This window comes from Schistocerca cancellata, chromosome 2 (assembly GCF_023864275.1).
Source record: "Schistocerca cancellata isolate TAMUIC-IGC-003103 chromosome 2, iqSchCanc2.1, whole genome shotgun sequence".
NCBI lineage: Eukaryota > Metazoa > Arthropoda > Insecta > Orthoptera > Acrididae > Schistocerca > Schistocerca cancellata.
Window position 1 is genome coordinate 717,280,337 of NC_064627.1, and position 18,325 is coordinate 717,298,661.

Genomic DNA, 18,325 nt, shown 5'->3' on the forward strand with positions numbered 1-18,325 from the left:
ACTATTACTGTTTACACCTTAAAATTTGTATTTCTGCACCACGAGCTCCAAAATGCAAATCATTACAAAATCAGAGGGTCTATTTGCAACTTCAGACGCCACTTCTTAGAGTAGATTGTGGTCCCTGAATAACTACACAGTCCATTCACATTAATGTGACCACCGACCACGCTCGACATCAGCGTTTAAAAAACATTCATAGACAGCAGGTGGCAGTACTAGCAATGGAGGATATATAAAAGCGTGTCGGGGAGACACGGAAAAACAGTGCAGTTGTTGTAACGTGGAAACGGAGAGTGTTCTCTGGCGTCAAAAAGGACATGATCATTGGCGTTAGAACAAAAGTATGGATATAAAATCAAGCTGTCACTGAAGCTGCGTAACGCCATTAAAACGTACAAACAGAAGATAGCAGAAATAAGAACAGTCCAGATGTAATAACACACAACTGTAACACATAGTGTAGTTTCACACCAGAAATGTCATCCCACAACTCAAACACATAAGTGGCCCTCCATAATACACCACAATCAGCTCACACACAAAATTAATAGCATCTTCAAAAAATAACGAAGACAAATAGCACAATACAAAAGAAGTTGTGCTTTTTGTTGAATTTCAAATGGTTTCTAGACCTACGGAATTGTAAAGGAGTCTTATTGTACGTCTGTGATGGAAATGCTTCACAGGCAGTAATGATATTGTGAATATTGCATTTATTCTTCCTCACATACAACACTATCATTAAAATTGAACTCATTTTACTCGGCATTTAGTCACTTAATAGCGTAAAACTGTTGTGGGGGCTATATAGTAAGTAAACAACTGTTTTACATTTTACTCACAAATACGTACATCTCATTTTCAAAAACAGCAAAATAAAATAACTTATTGATTTTCATGTGCAAGTGACTGGACCTTCAAATCCTTTTTTTTTCCAGACCGTTAAAATACGAGACAAAACCGACACCTATGAGATTGACACTCATATGTTTAGGTGCATACTGTTCATAATACCTACATAAGCATAATAAGCCTGTAACTGCTCGTAATTAGAGATGGGCAAACTCGTTCATCCTTGGGAACTAGTTCACTGCTGATCGTTCTTTTTTGGGAACCGTTCATTTTTACTCCTTCAGCGTTCATTTGTGCTTGGTATATGGTTCTTATAAAAAACTGAAAACTAGTAGTGTAGGTGACTGAAGGATGGAGGGCGCCAAGAGAGGGCACTTGCCCCCCCCCCTCCACCCTCGCCTGGAGTATAGAGTTTTTATTCATTACAGAATTCTTACACACTTTTAGAAGTAATTTATGTGATTCTGCAGAGCCTCTCGTTTAACCAAGCGTAGCCTTGTGTGGCTGATCGCAGGGAAATAATATAGGGTGGCGCACGTAAAACCGGCCCCCGAGTACAGACTGCTCGCCAATTACGAAAGATGTGTTGCCCGTTACGAGCAGATACAACAAATAGACAAGAACATGAAAATCTCACGCGACGCTCATGGGCTATAGCTCATGTAGTCTTGTAAACCTGTTGGTGGCTGTTTCCCAACTTAATAGACCACAAGAGTCTTGTATAAAACTCTTCGTTTCGACTTCCACTACATAGCTATGCTACGTTGTAAACAATAATCGTTTACACCCTATATATACTTCACGTTGTCTCGGAGTTAGTAGGCAAAGTAGAGACTTTATGGAAGCATAAAATAAAATGTGGTTTTCTCATACTTGCGTCACAAGCTTAGTAAAAATTTGGTTTTTATGTTGCATTATTAAAGTTAATGAGCAATAATAATAATAATTAAGTTCGCAGTAACGAAGTTTTTGGTTTGAAAGCTCCTTCTGAACAAATGTTTTTGAGATAGTAAGTAAATACGATTTTATGGCAAGCTATGTCTTTTCAAATGGAGAGGCACCGCTTTTCCTACTGAGCCAAAATGACCCACAACGCACTTTTTTTTTCAAAGAAACCAAACTAGCAGGTAATGCAAATTGGAAACAACCAAACTTAAAAATAATTAGAGCCTTCCTAAATGTAATGTTTTGTGTATGAAAGATACACGAAAATCGTTTTATATGAATTTTCTTACACTAAAAGTTAAGCAAATTATTGAAAGTTAGCTGCTAAATCAAGTCGATGAAACCAAAAAATATATGAATAACAAAAAAACTTGCCTCGTTATGAGTATGTCATCTGCTGTTTATCAATATAATGAAGTGAGCTGATATGCCCTTTTATTACCTGAAAAGACGTACCTATTACATACAACGTAATTTTTATGTAATTTACGTAACTATAAAATACTTTTTGATTACCGGTTGTGGACGCTGAATAGCCAGAACCAATTGCAAGAACAGTTTGGAACACATGTAAAATAGGCGAGCGCAGTGAACGAAACGAACAACTGGATACTGAACTAACTAGGAGCAGTCGGCAGTGGAACTGAGACAGGTGGTCATGCGAAGAACGACGAGTGCGGCCGAGGGAGACCGAGACTGAGAACAGCACGCGACCGAGGCTGGAACGAGAACTGCCGAAGTGACCGCCGCGACCGAAGTGAACTATCAACCGATCGTTCCTCGTTCCCGGGAACTATAAGCAGACCGCCGCGACCGAAGTGAACTATCAACCGATTGTTCCTCGTTCCCGGGAACTATAAGTGGACCGCCGCGACCAAAGTGAACTATGAACCGATCGTTCCTTGGAATTCGTTCCTCGGTCCTTCCGTTCATCTTGGTGAACCGTTCCTTTGCACCCATTCGTTCGCGAACTACCCATCTCTTCTCGTAGTACAGTATTTCTCCTTTTTACGTCCTCAGAATCGAAACACACAAAAGGGGAATAACAACTCGACAGTTACAATTATTCTACTGTAGAACATTATGCGTTATTATCTTCTCCCCTAAAATTATGGTTGTTGAAGTGAGCCGTCACTGAAAGACTTCTAAAAATAGCATTTGATGAGAGCTCGTTTTTGTACCACCACTGGAACAAGATCCCAACCAGACTTAAAATCTAAACTAATAAAATTATATGTTAGCCAGCCAATAAAGTTAGCTATATTTTTCTAATCTAGAACATTAGGCACTATAATCTTCTCCTCTAAAGTAAAAGTGGTGTTTTGTTACGTGAATCATTTCTGAAATAAGTGAATAATATACTTCAAGACTAGTCATAGTGTAATATTTCACTGTTTTGAGCCTCCTAGGGTACAGAAAGCGAACTAACATTGGCGATAGCACGAGTATTTTCGATGCTATGAACACATTATGCAATTGTCAACACTACCGGAGGAGAATGGTGCTACGTCACTCCACATCTTGCTCTATGAAGCCTTCTGAATGGTCTGCTTTGAAGAAAAGGACGTAAGTTAGAAGGACAGGAGAAACGTATTGGGTGAGCTGATATGACAATAAAATATTGAACTGTGACTGGGCTAAATATGTGAGCTAGCTTAGATGTTCTCTGATCGAGCTATTTCCAAGAAAGGTACAGGGGTTTAACAAGGAGTTGATAAATGTGACTGAACGATAACATACTGAGCTATTACTCGAAGACCACGAAATACCACAGAGGGCTTAGAAAAGCTCTGATTAGAATGTTTCTGGGAAATGGGGTAGGGATTTAAGGAGAAGTTGAGAAATGTGATTGGACAGTAAAATACTGAGCTATTATTGGAAGACCTGCATATGTGTGTTAGCTTATAACCACTAGTTCTAAAAAAAATGGGGGGACATGGCTTAAGAAAAAAGGGGGGACATGGCTTAAGAATGTGATAGAGAGGGAAAGGCGCTTAGCTTATTAAGGGGAGAGGGGTGGTGGTCGAATGATGGGGGGGGGGAGAGAATAAAGAAGGGAGGGGAAGTGAAGGGGATGGCTGTGATTTAGAAAAGGGGTATGGCTTTGGAGATGGTTGGTTCATAATGTCACCATGTGTTTGCCCCTCTCCCTGAATGTAGGCAACCCAATGGTCAAAGGTCAAATTTGGTCCAAAGAATATTTTGATCTCCTACATTCGCTCTTTGACCTCTTAAGTTAAATATTCCATGAATAGACTCCACTTCTTCTTATGGTGGTTCTCCAGATTGTTGCTATTTTTGCTGCTAATTATGATGATAATAATAGTTCATGTTTTAAGACTTATCAGATCTTATTATTAGGAATTTCCAGATAATGTGCATTTACAGTGTTGGAAGTTCCATATTACTTCAATATTATTTGTCTCCCTTAACACCTTCCCATCCTTTCCCTACCTCCATCATTTTCTTCCGAGATTGTTAAGTATATTATTTAGTTTCTATGCCACAGTGAGACTTCTGTTTCTCCCCAAATACTCCTATTGCTAAATAATTATTCTCTTACATGGTAGTCTATTCTGTAGTTGTTGCCGTTTTAGTATTATTTCACCCACACAGGAAATGTTTATAAATTTAAAATTGGTAGACTTATTCTTACTGCATACTCATTTGGTGAAATTTACCACACAGAAATTTGAACACTGTAGGTTTATTTCAGTTCCTGGAGCTCCTCCAACTGATGTACAGTGCACTGCTTTATCAGCGTATAGCATTCTGGTTCTGTGGTCACCACCTCCGGCCAAAGAAATAAATGGCATCCTAGTGGGCTACAGAGTTGTATACCATGCACTTTCCAACTGGGATGGTAAGTTAAATGTTTTGGTGGCATTGTACTTTGATCAACCACAGATTTATTCTAAATTTTGATTAGTTAGTTGTTGATATATGACAACTATATTGTTACTTTCAATAAATATATACTCCTAGCCTGCTCCATTTTCTCTTTCAAAAAAATTTAAATTGGTAGGTAACCAAAAGGATGGCTAATAAAATAAAACTCTAGAAATGAAAAACACTTAACGCTACCCAAGAAACAGTATTTCTTTTTTGAAAGACATTTAAGAAATTAAAACAAGCAATAGCAATATTATAACTTGTACTCTAGCTCAGTCACATTGTATGCAAAGATCATACTTGAAATATTTCGTAACAAAGACAGCTGCTTTATATTTCATTTAAGTTAAACATACTTATTAGCCAAGACATGTGTATCATTCTATAAATCAAATTCTTTACATTAAATCATCTTAGCAGGCGCATTTTCTAACAAAGAAGCAAATTACCGATACTATATTTCTGGAACTACTAGAATTTCTAAGAATAAGAAACTGTATCCTGATATTGATGTCTGTGCAAATCGTCAGCGAGACACATGTTAAGGAAAAATTTTCACGTTTGTTTCTGTCTTCTCAGTGTTCATGCATAACATATCTATTGATTGATGTATAAGCAGACAGAATTTCTTTCCTAATTTTTGCCACAATATTAATTTCATTATGTATGTTCATCACATTCTAAGCTTTGCCACAAACATTAATTTGTATATCAGTTATTTTGGTAAGTATTGTACTTTTAGGGACAATATCAACATTTTTCTTATTCATTTGGAGATATTAAACTGTCCAACGAATAATTTCATTTTCCATCTTTCATTTTTTTATTCCTCATATTACTGGTATTACAAATATCATTAAGGATATTTTTCTGTGCAGTTTTTGTATAAATTATTGTTTGTTGCATAACATAAATAGAGATTTTTTACTATTTCCTTCCACATTGCTTGGCCTTCCCTTACTCATATATTTTGTACATTATCCATGCAAGTTTTGAAATTTACACCAGTGTAAATAAAAATTTAATATTTATAAAAGTTTGTTACGAATATTACTTTGTACATTAATACTAATCTAATATTTACAGTATACTATTCTCCTTAGGATTTGTGAATTAATGTTGTCAGGTTTGAAGTCATAGAAATACTGATCAACAATTTTTTGTTGATTCCTGTTAAACTTCAAGAAATAATTGGTTTGTCACATATTATTGTTGTAGTATGTTTAAGTAATATTTCCACTGACAGCAACAAGGAAAGTCTCTAGTTGCTGTGTTTAATATGGTTGTTCCATTGTACAAATGTTCTTGTTTCATTCGTTCTTAATTCAATATTGCTGAAACATTGGCAAATACCAAACAGTGTTGTACAGTGTGTCTGATAAGTTTCCATGCTCTCACGTCAAAGCATTATATTGTATATAAGAGTATTTACATATGAAGAGTATGTATCCAACGGATCTGTATATTTGTCATCACACCTCGTGCACAGACGTCTATGTGTCTCCTTGTTCTGCGTGACTTGCAGTGTACTTCAGGAGTTTTGCATCAAAATGCCTTGTCAAACCTTTTGCAAAATTCTTTTTAAGTCTTGCACCAAATTTGAGCAGCACGGAAAATAGTTATTTCTCATTATTTGTTATCAAGTGTGGTAAGTTTTGGACTTCATGGTGTCCAGTTCACTTGCCTTGGAGATGTTAGAACATGCTAAACCCAGCATCCTCGAACTTGTACATCAAAGAGCTCATGCAGATGAATATCAATGTATGCTGAATCTCCACCCTTCTGTAACCACACATGCTTCCACTCAGAAACTTCGAGGCTATTAGGCCGTGGTTGTTGAACAAAATAATAGCTCGGAAGTTTTAAGTGATGTCAGTACCACCCGTGAAATCTTACATCGTATGATCACACGAGATTTGTGATTCCCTTCTTTTCATGCTGAAGTGTTAACCCCGTTTGCTAAAACTGCAAATAAGAATTTCCATTCACGTAAACTTTAAAAAAACCATCAGAACATGGGTTGTGATGACATCCCAAAGGAGGGGGAGAAGATTAGTGTTTAACATCGCATCATCAGTGAGGTCATTAGAGACGGAGGAGAAACTGGGATTAGGGAAGGATGGGAAGGAAATCTGCCGTGCCCTTTTCAAAAGAACCATCCTGACATTTAGGGAAATCACGGGAAACCTAAATCAAGATGGCTGGACGCGGGTATGAACCATCGTTCTCTTGAATGCGAGTCCAGTGTGCTAATCACTGCACCACCTCGCTCGCTGATAACATCCTGATGATGATGATTATGTTTGTTTTGGGAGACGCCCAACTGCGCGGTCATCAGCGTCCGTACAAAGTCCAATTTATTTTTACACAGTCCAATCTAGCCACCGTCACAAATGATGATGATGAGGAGGAGGAGGAGGAGGAGGAGGAGGAGGAGGAAATGATGATGACAACATAGACACCCAGTACCCAGGTAGAGAAAATCCTCAACCCGGCCGGGAATCGAAACTAGGACCCGATGATCCAGAGGTAGCGATGCTAGCCACTAGACCACGAGCTGTGGACGGTGACATCCTGGACAGTACTGTAACGTGACATGGGTTCTTTTCCAATTGTTGCACATAGTGGAGACTTTTCTTACACCAGAAAACGGCATTCTTCTTGCGTAAATTGCAATGTATTGCACATTCATCAGAAAACAACACTCCTGACAGAGACACAATATTTGGCAATTGTGATAACAACCCATGGCAGGTTGAAGCACTCTGCTTCATGTAGTTGTCATGCAAGTCATTCACAAACATAAGTCTAAATCCTTTCGTTTTCATATTCTCAATTGACTGTGGTACTTGAAATTCTATGGCTCTTTTTTTTAAATTTGTCTATTTGGAGATCGCACAGTTGACTGGGTGACAAGTGGCACACATTTCCTCTCGCTTTCTTTTACTCGGACTATGAAGTTTTTCTTTGACACTAACTGAAACTAAAGCACATTTCTCCCAAATGCTTTAAAAGGTGGGGCTTTGCCAAAGTCATCTCCAAACACACTTATCTATGGAGATTAGTGCACCCACACACACACACACACACACACCACTAATCGCTCCTCAATAGTGTAACTGAGTCCGCTCACATCAGTCACGACTTCACAACCACAATAATGCAGCAATGAAACAAAATAACACAATACTGACAACAACGCTTGTTTTCAGCTTCATCGGAGGATACCAGGAAAACAACTATTCATGTACCAAAATACACAAAATCAAGAGGAGTGCAGAGACTTCCCAGACAACGTGTTTAAGCAGTGCCCTAGCTATATGAGTAACTTAATCACACACTCCTACCTGCTGAACATAACATTTCTTAAAATGAGAGTGATAGATGCCTCAAACCGTTTTTTAAATTCCTTTGCTATAAACAGATGCGTTTTATACATAGTCGTCATCACAGTCTGTGGTAGAACTAAAATTAACTCAATTTACTTATTATGAGCGTTACTATTTCTGATGTCATGATCGAATCCCCCCTCCTCTCTGCTACAAGATAAATTAAATTTTTGTTAAAATTTTGCATGGCAATAAATTTCATAACTAAAGAACTATTATCTGCATACAATAAAGCCCTTTTGCTGCTGCATCCTTAACATGAAAATACATAGTGTCGCCACTAATCAACACTAGTCAACTGTAAAATGATACTTGTTTCTATACAAATATCATCTAATATTTGTTTAAACTATTTTTCAGATATGATTACCATGGATGAACATACAACAATAGAGAACAAGTTAGAACTTTTGGATCTCGTTCCTTTCTGTAATTATAGCATAGAAGTGAAAGCCTTCACACGAAAGGGGGATGGAGTGCCTAGTCGACCTATCTTCTGCCGAACACAGGAAGATGGTGAGTTTGAGAGATCTCTGTGTTCTGTTATTTTATATATATCACGATTTGTTACAGAGACTGTAGTCTAATATTATAATGCATGGTTTCCATGCTAGAGACCACTTATTCAATCACGATTTGTTACAGAGACCGTAGTCTAATAAGCTCTGTAACACGCAGCCACAGTTACAGTATGGATGGTTTCCTCTTAGAAGGTTATTATTGTTTTTCAAACGTCATGCCCTAACGCCCTCTCCTGCCATAGTAATTCGTAATGTTGTGCCCGATTCACTTCTCCTGCTGACCCATCTTGTAGTGCATGTGATACAGCGTTATACACAATGGTTCCGTATTCCAATCGAAAGCTTGCCTACATGGTGTTTCCTTATGGAAAGGCAAATGGCAATGGGCGGCAGGCAGCAAGGTTCTATTAGTAGACCTATCCCCGCCGACAACAACCACAGCATTCAATGTTCGCAACAGTGTTCCGCCGTTTGTTTGAGATAGTGTCGTTCCAGGGAGCAGGTAACATCAAGGACGTACCCGAAATGTTCGGACACCACACTTGGAGGAAAACGTGACTAGCACTGTGGAAGGCGACTGCCGTGTCAGTAGCAGGCAGTTGGCTTACTACTACAGGGTAAACCAGACGACCGCGTGGAACATTTTCCATGACAATTGTTACCACCCTCATCACTTACAGCGTGTCCAGGGCTTACTAGAGACAGACTTTCCATATCAGGAGCGTTTTTGTCACTGGTTTCTTCACCAGGCAACCAAGATTCAGGAATTTGTGTCATCCATCGTATTCACACACGAGTCCACCTTTCCTCGGAGTGGTATCTTCAGCTTCCATAACAGTAACCTGTTGGATAGTATGCAGAACGCCCATGATATGCTGACAGCGAATCATCAGTATGGGTGCAACCGGAATACGTGGGCCGGGAAAGCTTGCGACAGTATTTTGAGACCAGGTTTCCTTCCACGTCGCTTAACAGACCGCAACTATCGGCGTTTCTTACGGGTGACTTTGCCTCACATGCTGGAAGAAGTGCCATTGACGATTCGAAAGGTTTTGTGGCAGCTACATGATGATGCTTCGTCGTAAATGTCCGGACGCATCTCAGTCGTGTCTTTCCTGGTCTCTGGACAGAACGAGGGGCTCCAGCCGCATTGGGGGGAGTATCGTGCACGTGGAGCCCATTCTAGATGTGGAGACACTGGAGCAGTGTGTTCATGCTGCCGTTGACACTGTTCGGATGCAGCCTGGCCGATGTGAACGTGTGAGGCAGATCATGTTACGGCGCGTACATGCATTCATTGAGGCACATGGCAACTATTTTCAACACATATTGGAACTGTAGCTGCTTGGTACAGCGTGTATTAGACCGCAGTCTCTATAACAATGTATGATTGAATAAATGGTCTGTAGCACGGGAACCATCCATTTCCAGGCATAAGTTTGCTAGATCCTCTTTGTTCCGTATCCTACCATCGATCAATCCCTATGATTCGTATATGGTGGAAAAAGTCGCCCTGAATATACTCATTTTCAACAAAAGAATATTGCTTTGTTTTATAGTAGACCTATATAATAATACTCTCTCTTTCTGTGTGTGTGTGTGTGTGTGTGTGTGTGTGTGTGTGTGTGTGTGTGTGTGAGCGCACGCGCACATATGTGTATCGGGAGTGGTGGTAGTTGGGGGGAGGGGGGGAGGGGGGGGTTGTACTAGCATGTAGTGACAAATATTGTATTAAGTATTAAATATTTTGACTATCTATTGCCTGTGTTAGCTTAATGGTGTCATCAAAACAATGTAACACATTGAGAAATTAGCACATAACTGATTAATTAAGGATTTTCAGAGCTCATATTTTATATAACACACATTTTCTTTGATATTACGAATATATGTACAAATCAGTTCTACTAGGGAATTCGTCAGAGGAGTAGAAGGATTTGGCCACCAATAAATATGTATGCTCCTCTTCAACTGAACCTTATTAGTAGACAAACTTTTTTTGCTGTTGGCACATTATGAAAATGTGTGTACAAGAATAATGGACATTCAGGAATACAATTTTCGCTCTGTAGCGGAATGTACGCTGATCTGAAACTTCCTGCTTGATTAAAAACTCGTGTCAAATTATAACTCGAACCTAGGACGTTTGTCTTTCACGAGAAAACGCTCTACCGACCGAGCTACCCAAGCACAACTCGCAGACCCACTCTCATTGCTTCATTTCCGCCAGTAGCTCTCTCCTAGCTTCCAACCTTCACAGAAGATCTGCTGCATATCTTGCGGGACCAACACTGTGAAAGAAAGGAGTTCTAAGCCTGCAAGGTAAGCAAGAGAACTTCTGTGAAGTTTGGAAGACAGATGAGAGGTACAGTCAGTATAACACTGACCCGCGAAAGGCAGATGTCACAAGTTCGAATCCCAGTCCAGAACATAGTTTAATCTCCCATGTAGTTTCAGTGGGCCCCTATCTGGACGAAAGCAAGTGATTCTTATTTTTAGAACTCACTGAACTTAAACTGAGTTGTTGGTTTGAAAAATATATTATTTACGATAATTTTTTAAGGAATAAAAATATTGGGAAGTAGTAGTAAGTACCCCAGATTTCTCGGACAAGCCTTTTCAAAACGTCCTTGAGTTCACATTCGTACTACAAGCTTTTGTGTAGCCTGGCTTGGCTTGGCTTGGCTCGATGAGTTGTCCCAAAATTCGATTCTCTGTGATATTATGAATGAAAGTAAGCAATTTAGGCAAGATCTTTTTTTATTTTTATATCACTCATGCCTGACTACATCCTCATTGCAAAAGATAATTTGCTAGGTATTTCATCGGTTTTCTGTTACGCTCCTCCCAGTTGAATTTATCGTGGGTTTTAATTCCAAGAATTTAACATCGTCAACCCCTTGTATCTGATTGTCGTCATATTTTAGACACATATCAGAAGATCAGGACGAGGGAGTGAGCAACTGATAGAGTAGCTTCAAATGATAATAGGTGAACTGAATAGGCAAAAAGCATAGTATCTTTCAATATACGGGTACAACGGGGTGTCAAGCGAAAGCGAACATGCCATCAAGAGGCCAGTACGTCAACCATTATACTCTGCAAACGGTCTATTTAACATTCCTTTTTCAAAGATGATGAACATCACGCGAAATCCCGATTTTTTTTTATGTCGATTACTCGCAAACGAAGGCTCAGCAGGGTAAATGGCTGCATTGTGTGAAACTTGGGACGTATAGACAATTTCAAAAAGTCTATCCCCCCGCTGGGGACCTCTCCCTGTAGAGGGGCGCCAGAGGGATCCAACAGTGATTTCTATACAGAATGTATCACAACCAGTAGCGGCTGCTTGAGGCACTACTAGAGTTCTATACTGTGCATATCACAATTAGTAGTGAAAATTGACAGGGATGAAATTGTTCGATGGAAAGGGGGGGGGGGGAGGGGAGAGGTAGATGGAGCCCCATATGGCAAGTCACTTGTATGGAAAAATCTTTTCGAACCGATCCTGCTTCTTTACTTTCAATTCATGCTATGCAGTGTTCATATTCAGGCATGTCAAATGTTTTACGGGTTTCACAGTTTTGTGCTGCCTTTCCTTGCGCCATACGAGTATTATTAAACAACATGAAGTTTTTACTGTACAGTTGGTCCCGGATATAACAGATTAAAATTGGGTGCCCGATCGGCAATCGAACTTGGACTTCTGCCTTTAGCGAAAACATTCTTACCGTAAATTATCAAATGGGTGTCGTCAAAAATATGATTTGAGGTGACCCTGAGACGTGCTTTAACAGCTCAACTGGTCTATTTATGTTCCCAGTAACATTCAAAGGTCTCTGTTAAGTTCCCAGCACCGTACAGTTTTAATTTATATGGATGTTTAAATAACTATGAAGTTTGTAGGTGACCCAAACCAAAACTACACCGAAAAGAGTATTCATTTTTGTCATATACTTCAGTTCCAGGAGAACCCGAAGACATTAAGGCGCTGGTTATGGATTCAAGAACAATACTATTGTCCTGGAGAGCTCCTAAATATCCGAACGGAAGAATTAAGAAATACAAAGTATACATGCGGTCCATAGATGGGGTTGGATTGGTATGTATTATAGAAGAAAGTTAGACGCCTTCAATAATCACTGCTTTTATGTGTCTGTCCCTTCTTAGACTATGATCGGCCTTTGAAATTACTTTTTCTGCTGCTAATATGAAGGAGACAATGATGTTAAATATAACCTACTGTAGTATCGGTCTCTTATTAACAGACATATTTCCGATGTGTATTGATATCAATATGATCACCAGGACAGGGACCAGTACGATTTGCCTTCAGAGCAGACCTACTACAGTATATCGCATTTGGAAACTCACCACAGATACGAATTTTGGGTAACTGCCTTCACTATCGTCGGAGAGGGCAATCCATCGAGACGAGTAGTACAGGCACCAACCAACCACGTTCCAGCCAGAATTGCTTCATTCAGTGAATCGATGACGGTGGCATGGAAGGAAGAGCTTAGACTGCCATGCTTAACAGTGGGACAACCCGCTCCAATTTTACACTGGACTAAAAAGTAAGTAGATTCCAGTTTCTGACAGTAGTTTCTGTGCAACTTTCTTCTTAAGGACATTTAAATTTGTTGTGAAGGTCTTAGTACAGTAATACATTAAGTGAATGCATGAAATTAATTCAGAGTTGTTACTTCCCTTCAGTGGAAAAACTGTCCAAGGAAACAGACATGTACAGATCAATTCTGAAGGCACAGTTTATATCAGCTCCGTGCAGAACACCGATGCAGGAAACTATTCTTGTTCAGCAGAAAACGTTTTCGGGAAGGAAGAAATTGTATATTCCGTATCTGTCCAAGGTAGAGCATCTTAAGAACCCCTTTCTCAAAAGTAAAGTAAAATAGTTTGTGGTAATGTCTTACAGTCGATAAAATCATCTTCAAATACATTATTTCATTGAATTTACGTATTTTATAAATGTACACAGTTCAATTCCTATTAATTGTTCTTCTCTTTTTTTTCTGCAACCTACAAAGAGAGCAGAAGCAAAGGCAGTAAGTAAATTATTCATTTGCAAGTCCGCTGTTGTGAAACTGAGAATCAATGTGTACCTATTGTAATAATTTGACCTTGTATACACTGAGGCGACAAAAGCCATGGGATAGCAATATACAGATGGGGGGAGGGCGGGGGCGGGGGGGGTAGTATTGCGTACACAAGGTACAAAAGGGCAATGTATTGGCGGAGCTGTCATTTGTACTCAGGTGATTCATAATGAAAAGTGTCCGAAGTGATTATGGCCGCACGATGGGATTTACCAAACTTTGCACGTGGATTGGTAGTTGGAACTAGACGCATGGGACATTCCATTTCGGAAATCCTTACGTAATTCAGTATTCCTATATTCGCAGTGTCAAGAGTGTGCTAGGAATTCAAAATTTCAGACATTACCTCTCACCACGGACAACGAAGTGGCCGATGGCTTACACTTAACAACCGAGAGCAACGGTATTTGCGTAGAGTTATCAGTGCTAACAGGGCAACACTGCGTGAAATATCCGCAGATACCAGTGTGAATCGTACGATGAACGTATCCGTTACATAGAGCGACGAAATGTGACGTTGATGGGCTATGGCAGCAGACGACCAACGCGAGTGCCTTTGCTAACTGTACAACTTCGCCTTCATCGTCTACGGAGCCTCTCCTGGGCTCGTTACCATATTAGTTGGACCCTAGACGACTGGGAAACCGTGGCATGGTCAGATTAGTTCCGATTTCTGTTGGTAAGAGATAATGATCGGATGCGAGCGTGGCGCAGACCACACGAAGCCATCAACCCAAGTTGTCAACAAGGTACTGTGCAAGCTGTGTGTTGGCTCCATAATGGAGTGGGCTGTGTTTATGTGGATTGGAGTGGGTCCTGTAGTTCAACTGAACTGATGGTTATGTTCGGCTACTTGCAGACCATTTGTTCCCAAGAAATGATGGAATTTTTATGGCTGACTATGCGCCACGTCACCGGGCCTTAGTTATTCGCGATTGGTTTAAAGAATATTCTGGACAGTTCGAACGAATGATTTGGCAATCCTGATCGGCCAACATGAATTCCATCAAACATTTATGGGACATAACAGAGAGGTCAGTTCATGCACAAAATCGTGGACCGGCAACACTTTCGCAATTATGGGCGGCTGTAGAGGCACATGGCTCAATATTTCTGCAGGGGACTGTCAACGACTTGTGTAGTCCATGCCACGTTGCATTACACAGTGGCAAAAGGAGGTCCAACACAATATCAGGAGGTATCCCATGACTTTTGTCACCTCAGTGTATTAACTGCGCCAGAAGTGTCAGACTGCGGTCGGTCCAGCGTATTAAACGATCACAACGTTCTGAAGCACTACTAAACCTATTTTTAGTATTCTAGTCTTTTTCCTCTCTATTTAATTATTCCTAAGTGCCGTAGCTATTTCATAACGGCTGTAGTCACCTGTTCCCTCGGACATGCATCGTTCTTTTTAACAACACAGGTACTACAATATCATATACACACTCATAGCCATTGATGCTATCACAGTCTTAAGATCATTAGTGCCTCCTCTACATTAACTGACTTGAAAAATTAATGTCTGTCAATACTAGCAAACCGCTGACTCGGTTCATAGTTCACAGTGCACTATCCCAGATGCAGGTTGTCTACCTAACGCGTTCCAGGAGCAACAAAAATGTTAGTTTCAATATTTCATATTATTATTGAAAAATTAAAAATTTCAAAATGCTTTTATAATCTAATCTTTAAGAGTCACAATATTATGTTAAAACTTTAACACAGTAAGAGAAGTACTCGTATTACAGTTAGAAACCGTGCATGTATCATGAAGCAGCGTAACTCAGGGCGCGCCAATTACACAGACTGTATTCATGTAGTATTTGAGAACGACAGCACTCTCATTACTTCCAACAAACTTTAAACGTAATTTCAAACATTTTTTAAACTTTTTCTCGCTTACATACTTGAAGTCAAATATTTAATACATTAATGCATTTGTAGTGGAATTTGACGTTTGAAGCTGTTTTATTCATGGGAGTTCGATTCTTTAGAGAATCGGATGTTTGCTGGTTCATTTCTTGTACGAGTTCCAGTACAGCACTCGTGGCTGCCGCATCGCGGTCGCGAAGTGGGACCGAGGCAGTGCCACATAAGTTTTTTACAGTCTGACGACAATTTATGGATTTGTAGTTTTAGCTTGACGGTGTCCACTATGGACAAACGGTAGTTACTGTTCTGAAGAAGGTTGGGTTATTCCGACTGAAACCTAGGTAAATTCTAAGTAAACGATGCAACGTAGGCTGTTGATTATTAAAATTAAAATCTAAGACGAAATCTTCACTAGGTAGTTCTATATCTGCTCAAAGTAGTTTCCCGATAGACATTGAAAATAATGTCGTATCAATCCTATTCCTGGCACCAGTTTTGATAATATGACTGCCCCATTCTAGAGCTGGCAAATGAAATCCCCTTATGATCAGGAAACTTACGATATTTTGCAAATTCTCTCTAAAGCGCACTGCCAATCCGTCTCCTGACGCAGGTGGTCCATAAAAGAATTCTATTTCTGTGATGCTTAATTTCACCAAGATTGTTGAAAATATGAGACGGAAAGGATGTAAAAACTATTCAGTGTCTTAAATATAAATCTGAAGAATGAAAGCCCATTATGAAGAAATACACAAGACTACGGAAAAAGTAGAAATAGTAACATGTTCAGTTAAATATAAAAAGTCAAATGAAATACAATACGCAAAAATAATATAGGCCCAAGAGAGGAAATTCGTCTAAAATACCTGTCTTAATTGATTATTTTAAATTAATTAACAAATTTGTTGTCTCGGTTTCATATTCAGACATTATAGGAAAACTAATTTGGTCATTATTCATCAAGTTTCTACTGCTTTTATATTTGCACACTTAACTTCAATCTTCCTAGAACTGAAGTGAATTACAGAAGAAAAAATCTTTCGTTTTTTGTAGATCGCAGGTTCCAGATTCCAACGTAAAGATCCTGTTCATGATCAGACCAACATCGAGTGTACTTTTTCTGCTTTCGAATAGGTATTAAATCAAGCTTTATAATCATGACTATCGACTTATCCGAAAACTTTATCCACAAGCCCAGGAGGACCCATCGTACCGACAGACCATCGTGTCGTGTCCTTCCCCGCCAGTGATGTCATTGGATGCGGTATGGAGGGGCGTGGGGTCAACACACCGCTCTCCTGGCCGTTATCAGTTTTCGTGACTTTTAGTCGCTACTATTCGGTCAAGTAGCAACACGAGATTGACCGCATCCCGTGCCAGTCCTCCAATCAAGAGTCGAACTTGGCTCCTCCTTACAGCAATCAACAGTGCCGACCACTCAGCTACGGAGGATGACTCAAGACCGTCAATAGGAACTGCTTTTTGTAGTAATCAGACTATTATGCGAAAGCAAAAATGGATACATCCTGCTTACTGAGAACAAAGATTAGAAGTCTGCAACATAGCAGCTGGCCAGTACATTGTTTCCTCTGTAAATAAAACTCATAAATAGCTTTAAATTCTTTACTCTGAAGCTAAACATATCACACAAAAAGTAATTATGCAGAATTTCATTACATTTCACATTCGCAAAGTCTGGGTTGTCATTTCATAAAATAAGGCTATTTAATTAATTTTTTTTTTCCAATGGCATGTAGCTGTACTATTTGGTTAAATGATGATGAGGGCGTCCACTTGGGTAAAATATCCCAGATGTAAAATAGTCCACCATTCGGATCTCCGGGAGGGAAATACCCAGAAAGATATCATTATCAGGACATGGGAAACAGGCGTTCTACGGATCGTAGCGTGAAATATCAGATATCTTAACTAAGCAAGTAGGTTAGAAAACTTAAAAAGAGAAATTGATAGGTTAAAGTTGGATATAGTGGATATTAGTGAAGTTACAGGATTTCTGGTCTGATGAATACAGGCTATAAATACAAAATCAAATATGGGTAACGCAGGAGTAGGTTTAATATTGAATAAGAAAATTGGAACGCGGGTACGCTACTAAGAACAGCATAGTGAAAGCATTATTGCAGCCAAGATAGACACGAAGTTCACACTCACCAGAATAGTATAGGTTCATATGCCAACTAGCTCCGCACATGATGAAGAGATTGAAGAATTGTATGATCAGATAAAAGAAATTATTCAGATTGTTAAGCGAGACGAAAATTTAACAGTCTGAAGGGCTGGAATTCGACGGTATGAAAAGGAAGAGAAGGAAAAATAGTAGGTGAATATTGACTGGGGGAAAGGAACGAAAGAGGAAGCAACCTAGTAGAACTATTCACTCTAACATTTGGTTTAAGAATCATGAAAGACGGGTGTATACGTGGAAAAGACCTGGAGACAACGGAAGGTTTCAGACTGATTATATAATGGTTAGACAGAGCTTTCGGAAACAGATTTTAAATTGTAAGTCATTTCCAGGGGCAGATGTGGACTCTGACCACAATTAATTGGTAATAAATTAAAGATTAAAACCGAAGAGATTTCAAAAAGATAGGAAATTAAGGAGATGGTACCCGGATAAACTGAAAGAACCAGAGGTTTTTGAGACTTTCGGAGGGAGCATTAGGGAAAGATTAACAAGAACAGGGGAAAGGAATACAGTAGAAAGCCA

General features: G+C 39.4%; 1 protein-coding gene across 3 annotated transcripts in view; it reads left to right on the forward strand.

The window, feature by feature from the left end:
- LOC126162509 (Down syndrome cell adhesion molecule-like protein 1 homolog) overlaps positions 1–18,325 on the forward strand; it is a 169,015-nt gene that overhangs the window by 58,447 nt on the left and 92,243 nt on the right. For 2 of the 3 annotated variants that reach the window (XM_049919061.1, XM_049919063.1), the window contains exons 10-15: positions 4,517–4,663; positions 8,442–8,597; positions 12,565–12,704; positions 12,911–13,179; positions 13,319–13,473; positions 13,651–13,668. In XM_049919061.1, coding sequence (XP_049775018.1) covers positions 4,517–4,663; positions 8,442–8,597; positions 12,565–12,704; positions 12,911–13,179; positions 13,319–13,473; positions 13,651–13,668 — 885 coding nt within the window. The remainder of the gene's footprint in view (positions 1–4,516; positions 4,664–8,441; positions 8,598–12,564; positions 12,705–12,910; positions 13,180–13,318; positions 13,474–13,650; positions 13,669–18,325) is intronic. The other variant, XM_049919062.1, reaches the window with a different exon arrangement.